This window comes from Apis florea, unplaced genomic scaffold (genome assembly GCF_048593485.1).
Source record: "Apis florea isolate Af1SG1 unplaced genomic scaffold, ASM4859348v1 contig_3496_pilon, whole genome shotgun sequence".
Taxonomy (NCBI): Eukaryota; Metazoa; Arthropoda; class Insecta; order Hymenoptera; family Apidae; genus Apis; species Apis florea.
Window position 1 is genome coordinate 654,119 of NW_028256773.1, and position 14,700 is coordinate 668,818.

Sequence of the window (14,700 nt, forward strand, 5' to 3'; positions counted from 1 at the left end):
AAAATATACAATAAATATTTAGAATGTGCTATATTTTATATAAATGCTGCATATACTATTTAAATATTTTTAAGTTTCTAATATCGATAGAATTAATTAATGAAATAAATTTTAAGATATATATTTATATTAAAGAAACAGATTATATTTATTAACAGTTATATATGCTCCATTATACTGAATGGCGCGAAAATATAAAATTCAAATTAAATACTGAATATTAAATTTTTAATATATTATTAAATTATTTATATATTTATTATATAATATTTTTTATATAAATTATATAGTTTCGTATAATTTTTTATAACTTATTTATTACTAAATTAAAAACAAATAATTTTACTATATATTTCTCAAATATAATAAAATAAATACTAACAAAATAAATAAATTTTTATTAAATAACAAAAAAGTTGGGGTATATTTTTAAAATGAACGCATATTTTATAATCGAATTTTAATGTAAATAATAGTCAAATACATAATTTTTCTTTAAATTACTATATTCCAAATATTTTATTTTATGTATGAATATTACTTTTATTGACAAATCTCTGTATATTAAGATTTATTTTATCCCTAATTATTTATAAACTTTTTACATTAGACTTGAATAATAGTATTATACAATATTTCATTTTGAATTCAAATTTGCTTTTTTATCTATTTGATCTATACTCTATTATTCATAAACTGATATAATTAAAATAAAATTCGACATAATTGATATTTATCTTTTCACAAATTTCTTCAATACGCAACAAATTATTATATATTTCGCAGACTACAATAAAATATATTAGACTAGTATACAATTGGTCGATACTTTCTTTCCACATTGAAATTTCTGAATTGATGCAGGGGAATTTCCCACGCGTGCTCTTGAAAAATTATAAAAAGCGTGGCAATTAATTTGTCTATAAACATAACAAGCATCAACAGTTACTTCAAAAAACGCGAAGTATTTAGAATTATAGATCAAAGCTGACATAATTCAGCGTGCACAAAGTGGAATGATGTTTTTTTCATTCATATATACATTTCCTAATTTATTTCAATAAAAACAGCGATAATATAATTAATAACGTATCCCTCAGTCGATTAACGTGAATGCACAAAATTCTAAAATCATAGAATAATAAACGGGTAGTGGCTTTCCTTTATTTCTGTTTATCACACATTCTACACATTCATTCTATCATGCAGTTTATTAAATGCCACGAAGGGAACTTCTTATCTTGAACTGAATAATACTCGGTCATTTAATGTAATATCTGTTTTCAAATCCAGTAATTGGAATATTTATAGAAATATCGCATTTTTTTACTATAATTATTTACATATAGTTTATTAATTATTAATTTTTAAGACATTTAAGTTTTCAATTGCTAGATTTGAAAAGAACAATCGTTATTAAACCGAGTATAAAAATATTTGAATTTTTATTGAGTATTATATCTCTAAGACCATCATGGCACTTGTCTAATCTTGTCACAGGAACCAATTTACGTGTAAACGCCTTTAAAATATGTATATCAAGCTATACCTTACGTTTTTTTATTTCAATCAAACATATTCTTTTATATAATTTATGATGAATTCAGTATTAATTGCGTTACAATTCGTCACATACACTCTTTAATCGCCACATCCCGTCCACGATACATATGACTAGTAATAAATGTTACTTTTAAAATAACTTAAATATCTTTCACTCACAAATTATACACCTACGTGTATATGAATATATATAAATTTGTTTCACTTTCATGCTTCTGTTTTTCATCATCTTCTATTTATAAACAAATCTAACAATAAGTGGAATGCTCGTTACAACTGAGAGATTAGAGTATTTGAGATTAAAATACAAAAAAAGAATACATCGCTGAAGGATATATTAGGAAAGCCACTCTATTAAGAACCGACACACTATCTTTTTCGAATGATAAAATTTAATTACGCCGATTATTAGAGGAAGAACGAGACTTTTAAGTGGAAGTATATTGATTTTTTTGGTCGTCGATTCATTAGAATCCAAAGAATTATTGATATATATGTTACAATTTGGTGGCTTTCACGATACAATGTCAATGTTTGGTAATAAAACGCTGTCAAAATAGTAACTATGCTTGTATGATTGCAAATGACATATTAATATTAATTACTGAGATAAGGCCACTAGTAGGTGATACAAATATGATATAAATATTATAATTAAGCATAAATCCAAAGCAATGATTAGCAACTATATAATATGTCCAAACAAGAATTATTATTGAAAACAAAGTCATTGTAATACATGAATCCTGCTAAATAAGATTCAGTTATTGTCATAGTTTCATTGCAACACGACACATGCGACATTCGATCCGCAAATTCGAGAAAAAAGTCGCGTACAAAGTTTCTTTGACACATGTACATTCTTGTTGGACATATGTAAAATATTAGTTACCTATTGCATTGAAAAAAATCTAAGTATTAACAATAGACAGCTTGTAAATAAGGGATTCATACTTTTTGATACTGAATATTTGTCCTTTTCTTAAAAAGTTTTCTAACAACTAGAATGTACAATACAATTCACGCAATTTGTAAATACAATATAAATACAAAAATCACTAATGCCTCGAGTTTCACTTACATTCTCAGAAAATATTCATCTAATGTTGTAACTTCCTATTTTTCCTTTTTTCAATATCAAAACAAAGAAAGTAGAGAGACTCTAGATATTCTTTGTCTGGTCGATGCTTAATATAAAAGAAAAGCTTTTTTATATGTATAAATTCAAAGTGAAAGATTTTCATATTTGTTTCTAAATAGACTACATTAAGTCTTTGATAAAAAATGAATGGACTTAAATTCCGCGAAAAGTTGTTATATACTCTTGTATTTATTTTTACTCTTTATTTCTAATTTATTTCTGATCTTTCACACACCATTCCAGGCACTATACATTGAGCGTTGCTCGAGCCAGATCTAATCTGGCTTAAATTGTGTGTTACAACGTCGACTCGTGTATTATTGTTGTGTCTGGATCACTACTGGCACTATGAATTATCGTAGATTGCGGTATTAACGTAATGGACGACATTTTTCGAACAGGTTTTGGTGAAGCCTAAAAAATATATTATAAATTATAAAATTAAAATATAAAATAATATTTGTAAATCGCCTACAATTAAAATTATATATATCGATAATATGAACTTACCCATTCTCTTCTGCAAGGTGCTTCATCGTCTGAATAGTGATCGATCTGGCTAATATCCGTTTCTGTCGCAACATTTCTTTTCTTCGGTTGCAAAGTAGCATAATTACGACATCCTCTATTAAAATTCGTTATATTCTTTTCTTCTACGATTTTATCTTGACACAACACTTCCTGTGATTTGCTTTGATTGTTATTTGAAACATTGTTATTAGTCTTATTGTTAAAATAAAATGGTGGCATTTTTGAAACCCAATGATCAAGTCCAGACCCGGCAGAACTTGTAGATGCTGCTGAAGAATTACCAGAATTATTAGTTAACCCTCTACGTTGATAAAACAACATATATGCAGCATTTGTTATTAAATTAGTATCATTCACGGCTTCTACTCGGGTATCGTCAAAACAATACCATTGAGTATCATATGGGTTTCGGCAAAATGCGGTATAATGACCTCCCTGTAAATCTTGTCCATGATGGTTACAAATTGCATAAAGATCGTAAACGTTTTCATCATATTTTGGGATATTTTGTTGACGAGGTCTAGGTTTTTTCCAAGGTGACCAGCCTAGACCACCTAAACTACTCACGTTATTATGCGTTTGAACTCCATTATGAGCAAGATGGGGAGTCATATCGAAACCATACAAAGGAAAATCGACTAACATGGTCAATTTAGATGTAGATCTTTGTTTAGACTGTTGTCGAAATCTTTTTAAATGAATAACTAAGATATCAGGTAAAGACCAAAGACCCAATTTCTTCACAACTTCTTGTTTCTTATTACAATATGGACAGTGCCACGCGTCCTCCGCCCCTAATATTTCGGCTCTTGTATATAAATCAAAACATTCTTCTAAAGTAACAGCTCCCCCCAGTTCAGAATTTGTTTTCAATTGTTTTACACTGGCATGTTCTTCGATTTGATCACTATCATCTTGAATGATATTACACTTAGTGGCTTCATCCCATTCAAGAATTAATTTTACATGCTGAGGACCAGAATCATCGGCACAGAGAGCCAATGCTTGTTCAATTTGCTCTGTGTAAAGGGGATGTTCTACACAAGGATCTATACACGGATGTTCATCTTGAATAGGTGTAGCTGCAGGATCCGCTACTCGAATGTTAAACAGTCCAGGACTCTGACTCGACGTAAGCACATCATCAGCCAGAACACTATGCATCTCTTTTAATAAAAGTTTTTGTAGATCTTCATATGATGTTTCTCTAGATACTTGCATAGTATATGGACTACCAAAACGTTGCTTTAAATCTCCTTTCATAAGAATGTTAATCCATACAAGTAGAATATACGCTTGCTCTGTAGGTTCCTTCAGCTGTGGCAGTTCTATACAATAAAGCGGATCGTTTTCCGTAATCACAGATAAAGGTTGGCAATCAGAGAAAGTTCTGTAAGTAATAAACAACAATAAAAAACGTATTTCAAAACTAAAATAACATTCATTTATTTAACATAATCTGCGGAAGAATAAATCGAAAATAATAATTTACCTATGAAATCCTTCGTCATGAACTTCCGTGAGTAACATATGATTCTCATCGATACCAGTATCACTGGCCAAAATTTCTCTCAGTTCTCTCACATTGGCCATCTGGTTTACACTTACACCGATTTTTACTTGCCGCGGTTGTTGTGACGTATAAAGAACATTCACAAAAAGATTCATCTGTCGATGATTTTGCGGGACAGGTACTGACACACAAAGGAAAGGATCGAACGTATTCGATTGCCGGTGACATCTTGGACAAGTCAAACTAGACCGAAATTGAGCTTGGAACACTGCATGCACAAACGAGTTGTTACAACGGACATGATTCGCCAAAGTTTCCGCCGCGACAATATCATCCGGCCTGCCGAAGGAATTCTGTAAATAAAATAAAAACATTTAATAAATAAATGCATTTATGATACGCAATACTACTTCATTAATATTTTTATTGTATTTTATATCATATTATAAATAATATTCTAATTTAATTGAAAGTAAATCGACATTTTCTAAGAGAAAATGGAGAAACTTTCTAATCTGTGAGATATTATTTTGTTCTATATTTAATAATTAATTATGTATATTCTAATATCGATTAACGACATTTTTGTTAATATGTTATATAATAAAATATTTCATTAAAATTTAAAATTTTATTTATTCCAATTACTAATCTTTGCTTTTCAAAAAATTCTTTTTTGAAAATTTAATAATAATTTACCATATTTTATATTTAATTATCAATTATTATTAAATCATTTATTGTATTATTAACAAACTTGGTTCGTAATCATAAAAGAATTGGCATGAAGATATCGAAACCATTCAAATAAATATAGAAGCAATAACGAAACAATAAATCTTTATCGCAAACATCATAAGAATATTGGTAATGTTTTATTAAAATGCAAATAATCGTGTACACCTTGTATACACCTGCATTTAAGCAAGGGAATAACCTTAGGAATATTTTACTTTACGTCATCGATACGTTAAACAAGATAAGAAGCCAAACAAACAATATATCATACGAATTAATTTGCTAAAAAATGATGGAAAAATACTAATAAAAGAAACTTATCAAAAAACATAAAATTGTATTCAAATATAATATTATAATTCAATATCATCACATATTAAAAAATAATAAAAAATATTTATCATTAAGAAATTTTTAATCAAATGAAGAATTATTAAATTAATATAAAAGTGAATAATTATTTAAGATAATTATTGTTTTTAAAAATAAATTACATTGACTCATCAATATATCGAAAAGAAAAAAACAAAACATAAATTATTTGTAAGCTTTTATTATTTCATAAATTTAAAAGTTTCCATTTCTTAAATATTTTCATATTAACGAAAAGAATATATATTACTACTGTTGTTTCATGATTTATTAACATTTATTTATATGTAACAGAATTGTGGATTTATTTTTTAACGAGAAAAATCGAGACATGCATCATTTGTACAAACAATTTATCACTCAAGATACATAAAGACGATTATTTATAACACGTTTATTCTAATAATAACTGTCTACCGGTAGTTTGTTGCTGTCTATGCCGTCTGTTGCACTTTTTGATTTCGTAACAGACATGATTGAAAGAGCAAAGCAAGTGAGATATTTTAATTAACATCAAACAATTGTCAATGACTCGTTAAAATTCACAAGTTCGTATCGAACTATTTTTTAGCAATTAGATCAATGTTCTAAGTAACAATACTAATTTACAAAAAATATTTTTTTCTTGTATACATAATACGTATGCAATATTCTATTTAAATATTATATTCAATATATAAAATTCATATATATTTTAAATATAAATATATTTTTAACAATTTATATTACTAAAATTACTAAAATACTTTAAATTAAATATTTTTATAGATAATAATTTAATTATTTAGAATATTAGATTCAAAGTAGTAGTATTCAGAAATATTCCGTAAGCCTCACGTGCTTTTTTACTGTCCCCTTTCAGATCAGCAAATTCTCGAGAAAGCGTGCTCAGTCGGCATGGAAGGCTTCCCTTAATCGGATAGATAAAACTTGTGTTTTTATGACCTTCTAATTGCAACTTTTTCAAATATATATTTCATATAATCAAAATAATAGTAATTAAAAATACATATTATCAAGAATTTTGTAAAATTTTTAAAATAAGAAAGAAAATAAAAAATAAAAAAAATTTTAAAACCATATAAAAAAGATTACATTATTACATTTATTCATTTATATTTAAATATTATTTATTTATTTAAAAATAAATAATATTTAAATAAAATTATTTTTTTTCTAGAAAAAAATTAAAAATAAATCTTTTCTTTTCAGATAAAGATAAGATTAAATTATTTGCTATTAGTAATAATTTTTTTCATGTGAAAACCACAAAAAGACAATAATTATCGGTTTGTTCATAGGATGTATCGCCGATCCGGTTGCCGGAAATAATTTTCGATGCTTACAGGTTGTAACGACTCACGCTACAATTCACAACTTTACAATTGGTCAATGTCATGTTGGTACACGTGTACTAATGTAAAGGTTGGATAAGTTTGATCAACTGGTCAGTAACCTTTACAGAATTCATTAAAATTGTCGGGTTCAACATTTTTTTCACTACCTTTTTGAATATCAAATTATCAAGTAATAAATTAATATATTTTTCCTCTTATTTCAAATTTAAACTAAACTAGTATATATTAATAATATATACTATTTTCATATTTTATAATTTTAAATAACACCTAATTTATTCTCATTTTTAATAACTTTTTTTTTTTTTAAAAAAGAAAGTGATTCACAAAATGATTTATTAAAACTTATTGATGTTATGACAAATATCGATAGTTCACTTCCTATAACTACAAAGCAAAAAACAGGAAGTGTGGCTTCTCTAAACATTCTTTACGTAACAGTAGCAATCAGCGTCCCTCGACCCGTTATAATTAACTTCTTTCAGTCTGACAGTTCATGGAATGCATTGAAATATAATGCAGTAGTTGGAATTTGAAAGTACTTAAATTTCTCCTTTGGTATTTTTCAGTAAGCTATATTATGTATTGCAATGATAAAAAAGATTATTATTGATTAACATATTATTTAACATAAAATTATTAAACTTAAATTGAAATAAAGACAAATGAAATGTTTTATTAATCATATCTTTAATCTTTTAGAATATTTAAATTTTAAAGAAAGAAAGAGATTGTTATTATTTAATGAATTTCACTTTTTCGTTTTTTTTTTTTTTCCATTACGAATCTGGTGTTATTTGAATTCGGTAATAGTTAAAGATTGTATCAGGGCCATCCAAATATGATTAGAACTAATTAGACGTGCAGAAAAGTAGTAATTAATTCGATGTTATGATTCAATGTGTGTAATACTACGCGAAGGACGTCATAGAAACGGCATATCGTGATTAACAACGCAACTAAGAAATCAGAGCTTTAGGTGCTTGTTTATGCTTATATAAACGCTTAGTATGTCTAATTACTGTCTATTCTGTCCTAGCAATAGATTTTCAGAAGCTATTATAAAATAGTATACTGTTTACAAACAATTCATTTAAAGAGAAAAAATTTTAATTTTATTAATTTTTTAACTTCCATCTATTACTAAAATACTCAATAACAAAGTGAAAAAAATATAAATAAATTTTTATCAAAAATTAGAGAGAGATATTAATTTTCGAATTTAAATAATCTATTATTTTTTTCAAAATTATATTGATAAAGAAGTATGAATTAATCGGCAAATTTCAAAAATTATCTATCACATTTGCATCAAATTGCAATCACATAATCTTTTTAAGTTTAAAATTTGAACTTATCATTAACTTGTTGATGTTTTTTCTTATCTTCATAATTAACATGTTATAAGAAATATCTGTTAAAAAAATTATATATTTATTATTTTATCACTTCGATCATAATGTTTATTGTTATATAATATGAAAAATTATATTTGACCAAAAATAAGAAAAAAAAATAATTAAATTTAAAAAATAATAATTAATTATAAATAAATTATAAATAAAATATAAATAAATAATAACTATAAATAAAATTACTAACTATAAAAAAAAAGAATTAATAAAAATCATGTTAAATCTTGTAATATGATTCTAGAACGATGACTGGTTCATGGTCACATTCAAGATCATTTCTGAACTTTAAGAACTGATATTACGTATTATCATCGAGTTTAGTTTTTTCCATAATGTTCAATTCAATGATATATTATTTTAAACTAAAATAAATTTATTAAAATAATATCTAAATCATATTGAATAAATATTAAAAAAAATTTATAAAAAAATTATGATAATAATTGTATAAAATTGTATAAAATTAATTTATATTAAATTTGAATAATTTTATTGTTTAGAAAATAATTCATTAAGAAAATTGCTATCAAGAATGTAGTGTTAAGAGAAATGCGAATAACTCTCACCAAATTAAAATTGTCTAATTATATAATTATCTTTCATCTTTTCGATAAAGCAGTGATAAATATTTGCTAGATTTATACTGAAATCTTGAAAACTTTATTTATTATACTTATATATTTATTATATATTTTTCAGAATGTAAAATTATTGGATTATTTATGAATCATCAACAAATGGAAGCCAGATGTAAATCACTTGTTTGGTAATAAATATTTAAATTTACGTTATAAAATTCCAATATTTTTATTATTTTTTCTTCTTTTCTATTTTTGTTAAATATTCTATTTGGCATCAATTTTGTTCAAGAAAATATTATTATTTGTATAATTATATTTTATGATCATTTTTATATTAACAAATCAATTTTTTCCCTAATTTTTACAAGAAAGAAATAGCAATGTTAATAAATGAATCTTAATTTTTTAATTGGAACCGACAAGTTAAAATGTTATTTGAATTGTTAATTCTTTAATTTTTTATATATACATTTGGATTACTTTTATATATCATATAATTTCTGTCAAAAATAAATTATTCTATTAATTATATTCCTATAAACTATTCCATATTTATAAGCAAAAATAATTTTATCTAGATTGAAATTAGAAATTGATTTATCTAAATTAAATCTTAACTCTATTCACAAATATTCTAGTGAAAGAATGATTACTGAGATCAGAGTATAACTTATTTCCATATTTTTTCTTTAAGACGCATAAATTTTCCTTTAGATTTTCATTTTGATTGCCAGAGCGAGACGACCTTTTTACTACATAAAAGCGCGCATCACGTTGCACGTGCTGCAAGGTCTCGAAGGTAGTTTTTCATCAAACGTCATGATATTTTACATTCAAATCTTTGTCTTCTTCGATAATTTTCTCGCCTTCTTTTCTCGTCAATGTTTGATATATATACTTACTTACAAAAAACTAAACGAAAAACATTGATTCTGATAAATTCTATTTAGTCCTGCCACGTACGAATGTTTAATTGAAGGTTCGCGGAAGAAACAAAGTACAGACGATAAAAGAAGCATCGATAATGAGAATAATAAAATGATCGATTAAGGACACGTGGTATTTGCTCATGGACGCCTTGAGAGACAAACACTATGAAATCAGTTCACAAGAAGTCGCGTGAAAATAATTGTGTTACAACAGATAAAAATGTTTATAGATAAATCTTTAAAAGTTGTGTAATAGAAGCACGAACGAATTATTTGATTATTGATTTTATTTGAGATAAAATGATTAATTATAACTAAGACATTTAGTTGTGATAATTAATAAATTTATTTCTAAATCCAAATCTGATTTATTTACATGTATAATAATTTTTATTTTTTATGTAAATACGAATAAAATTTTCATTCTTTTTCTATTACAATTAAACAGAAATATTATTTTGATTTTAGATACACATGATAAGTAATAAAATGAATAGTATATCATTTCGATTTATGTATATATCCCAATTTTAAAACAGCAAGAGCTAATGATCTTATCGCAAGGTCAATAAATCGTGGCACTGTCGTTTAGCACGTGCTCGAGTGGCTTTATGCATTTTGAAAAATGTCGAACTTCTCGATCTTTTTAAGATATCGATTCATTTGGAATTATTGTATCGTATACAATTGTTTTATACGAATTAAAATATTATATACAAAAGTATATTTATTATATTTGATTAATATTATATATATTTAATATTTAATATATTTCGATATTGTTTTTTTTTTTATTATTATTCTATTCTATACGTTCTAATTGATTAGCATGATAATATTTGGATATATATTATTTATTTCACAATGATGACATTTTCGATGAGATGTTTTAAAACTTTTTAGTCTTGATATATCGATAAAACTATTTCACTAGTAAATAACGAGTCATAATATATATGGTGGAATATGTAATAAAAAAAACTTGTACGAAACGCGCCTGACGACTTTCTATAAAAGAAGGTGTTAATGTTTCTAAAGAGCATCTTCGAATTTTCAAGGCTTTTCAATGACCGGTTTCAAAGAAGTCGGTCAACGTGACTGATGAAGGGCACTCGAGGAAAAAACTAGTTACAAAAAAGTAGCACGAACGAGTTGACAAATTCATAGGGGCAACATGTCGAACATTATTAATTCTTGATCTGGATTATCAAGTTGCCTCCCAGAAGATCATTTCCTTATCTGATACTCGACAAATAATAGTACTTAGATGGTATGCAAGAAATGACCTGATAAGATAACGGATCAAATGAGTTCGTATATCCGAATGAATAAAATATTTCAAACAATTTCTATTTTCTTAAGAAAAAAAGAAAAAATTATATAATAAAATAAATAAAATAAAAAAAAAGAAACTCTAAAAAAGCAGATGCTCGATTATGAATAAATTTCAACTAACGAAGATGGATGCATAAAAAGTTGAAAAAAATCATAATAAAAATTTAACAAGATAAAAAAAGTACATATATCAAAGAAAAATTCAACTATTTAAATAATTAATTAATCATTATAGTTACTATTATTTTTTTTTATTAAATAAGTTAGAAATGAAACGATTGAATTTCACATTTTCTTTTCTGTCATGAATAATTGTTTTTCTATACGACATATAATTATAATTGTTCATTAAATAACGTTTCTAAAATCGCGATATAAAATGCAATATGTCTAACTATTCAATAAAATTAATAAACGCACATAATTTTACATGACAAAAATTTGAAAGAATACAGAATTGAGAATCACTTATTAATATTCATCTACTATCGTTTTGGCTATAATATTTTAAAACATCAATTTAAAATATAAAGAATACTATAAAAATAAATTCATAAGAATTTTATTGTAAAAATTATAGAATTATTTTTTATTACGAAAGAATTGAATTCTATATATAGAAATATTAATATATTAATATATAATAATTATTAAAATTAATTAATCTCTTATGTTAATTGCAAAAAATTTTTTAAATAATTTTTTGTTTATACTTTCTCTATCTTTCACATTTATGCTATCAGCAATTCCTTTTGTTCGCCTTTTGTTCGATGAACAGCATGATTCATAAGTCATTTTTCTTTATCTCTTACCTCATCGTTCATGTAATCGTCATCACACTAGCCAACAAAGAAATGCAGCATCCATTGCATGTAACCAGAAGACAATAGCATTGAAAGAAACGTCATTAATCATAAATCAGTAACTGACCATGAAATAAATATCGAAAAAAAAAAAAAAAAATACGAAAAAGAAGCAATTAATTAGCAAACATGATGCGCACTTTTTTCTAGTTACGTCACTTATCGTTGGCGGGCATCTCGTTGCGGTGAATCAGCGAACTAAAATTTGTTCTTTCTCTGTTTTACTATTTCTATATCTTTCTGTATGTTGTATTAATATAAAAAGTGATTCAGTAGTCAAGTTCGCGGTTTATTAAACATATATAAATCATTTTTAATTTTAGAGAAAATATTAAATTTTTTTCAAAAAATTTTTTCTTTATATTCTATAATTAATATAGTTATATATAAAAATAATGGTTCTGATAAGATTACGATAATTTTGCTATTATCGAACATATCAAAAATAAAAATAAAACTATGATGATATAATATGTAGATAAATATATATATATATATATATATATATATATATATATATATATATATAAATTATTAAATAGATTTTAGTTATTTTATTAAATTATTAAATTAATTTTTATCAATTGGTGTTTATGTAATATCAATGAGATATTAAATATATATAATATAGAAAAATTACTAATTATTTACTAATTTAATTACTAATTTTTGATTCTTAATATATATACATATATTTATTAATCAAATGTTTTAAAATATTCAAATAATTAAAAAAAACTATATAATAATATTCATTAATAATAATGAATATTATAAAAATAAAATTTATTTTAATCATAAATTTAAATTAGAATAAATATATTATTTTTTTCTTATTAAAAATATGTAAAAAATATATGTATTGTACAGTAAACGCACGATTTCTATTTACCCTTTATTTCTTCCGGAATGGAACTTTCGCGCGTATTTGTCCGGATTCCTAGATAGAACCGTTCAGAAAGCGCGGCACGTAGATACACATACATTTACTTTTCGAACGTGAAATAAATTTAGGTTAAGGCCTGATCACAATTGTACAATCAACTGACTCTTTAATTAATAAATAAAATTCATTCAAAACTGGATAAATATATTTTTTTATCATATAAAAAAGCAAATTTTAAAAATATTTCTGTCACAAATATTTTTAACATTTATGAATTTTTAAATGTATCTTATGGTTAAAAAATAAAACCAAAAAGTTAGAATTAATATGGCTAACTAATAATTATAATTAAATATATTGTGTATATTGTGTAATAATATATGCAACACGCGAAAAGATACTATTCATAACCTTAAAAAATTTTATGATATCTTACCTTTATGATTTTATATTTTTTTTTGGTGGCTTGGTTTAAGTCTTCATGCACTTTGTCTAATAGCCATAACAAGAATTCCTGAGCGTCGTGCTGCAAGTTCCCGCGATACTGACTTCCGTATTTGTCGACGACGCTTTTGAACGCTGTGCTCATTTCTGGATCGTATTGACAACTCCAGATAGCCTTTAATAAAAGAGCCAACTGTTCTGTGATCTCTCCTTTTGTTCCATATTTTTTAGAGTTTAGTTTATTTCTTCTGGATAAATCGACCTTGTATTGGTCCAGCACGAAATATTCTGCAAGTATGTCCGTATGCGATAAGCACTGCAATACAGCGTTCATAAAACACGTGTTACCGTGATTGCGTAAACCTATGACCCCTGGCACTCTATCAGGCGGTATATGTGCCGGTCGAGGCGGAGGTACCCTTATGTCTCCAGCACTAGAGCTAAGATCGTCCCTATGAGAAGTTTTGTGATTCTGTGTGCCCACGTTCGACATGTGTTGGACCATTTTGTTGATAAACTTTTTCCAGGAAGGTCTACGGAACACTTTTTTTACACCAGGCCTTTCTGGATAACTTTGGCTGCCATGTAATCGACTCATATTTTGTTGTATGCTTTCCACTTGCTGCTGATGTTGCTGCATATTGTTTCTGTCTTTAGTACTCGTTGCACTGCTATTGTCTTTTGAATCACGATTTTGTTTCGGACGTCGTCTTAACATCCTGCTGGCACTTTGAAACGGATTCCTCGGTAAAGTAAACGTACGTTTCAAACGTGGGATAGAATCCTGTATTTTCGATTCTGATAATTTAACCTCTTCCACGCCCAGCTCACCCTCCGACACCGATTTCATCACCGCACTAGCATTTTCACCGTTCATCGCCGGCCACGGAAACCGTTCAATTTTTCGTTTGTCGTTCACATCACGCTTTTTATCAACTGATCAACTCACGCGTCTTTACATATTGTACGTCAGGAACTGTTCGCGGAAAAACATCATATGCGTAACCCGCTCTTATACACTACGGCGGCCA

General features: G+C 26.1%; 1 protein-coding gene across 1 annotated transcript; it reads right to left on the reverse strand.

The window, feature by feature from the left end:
- Positions 1-445: 445 nt before the first annotated feature.
- LOC100866472 (ubiquitin carboxyl-terminal hydrolase 31) lies at positions 446-14,693 on the reverse strand. Its single transcript, XM_003697538.4, has 4 exons — positions 13,662-14,693; positions 4,728-5,101; positions 3,215-4,625; positions 446-3,118 (listed from the first exon to the last, which is right to left on the reverse strand). The coding sequence occupies exons 1-4, from the start codon at positions 14,544-14,546 to the stop codon at positions 3,002-3,004; spliced, it is 2,787 nt and encodes a 928-aa protein (XP_003697586.4). The 5' UTR covers positions 14,547-14,693; the 3' UTR covers positions 446-3,001.
- Positions 14,694-14,700: the final 7 nt, after the last annotated feature.

Bases quoted from the DNA above. Each gene is read 5' to 3' on its own strand.
- LOC100866472 (XM_003697538.4), bottom strand. From the start codon at position 14,546: ATGAACGGTGAAAATGCTAGTGCGGTGATGAAATCGGTGTCGGAGGGT. The intron at 4,626-4,727 runs GTAAATTATTAT...TATTACTTACAG, and splicing joins CATGACGAAGGATTTCATAG to AACTTTCTCTGATTGCCAAC. The intron at 3,119-3,214 runs GTAAGTTCATAT...TATATTTTTTAG, and splicing joins CACCTTGCAGAAGAGAATGG to GCTTCACCAAAACCTGTTCG.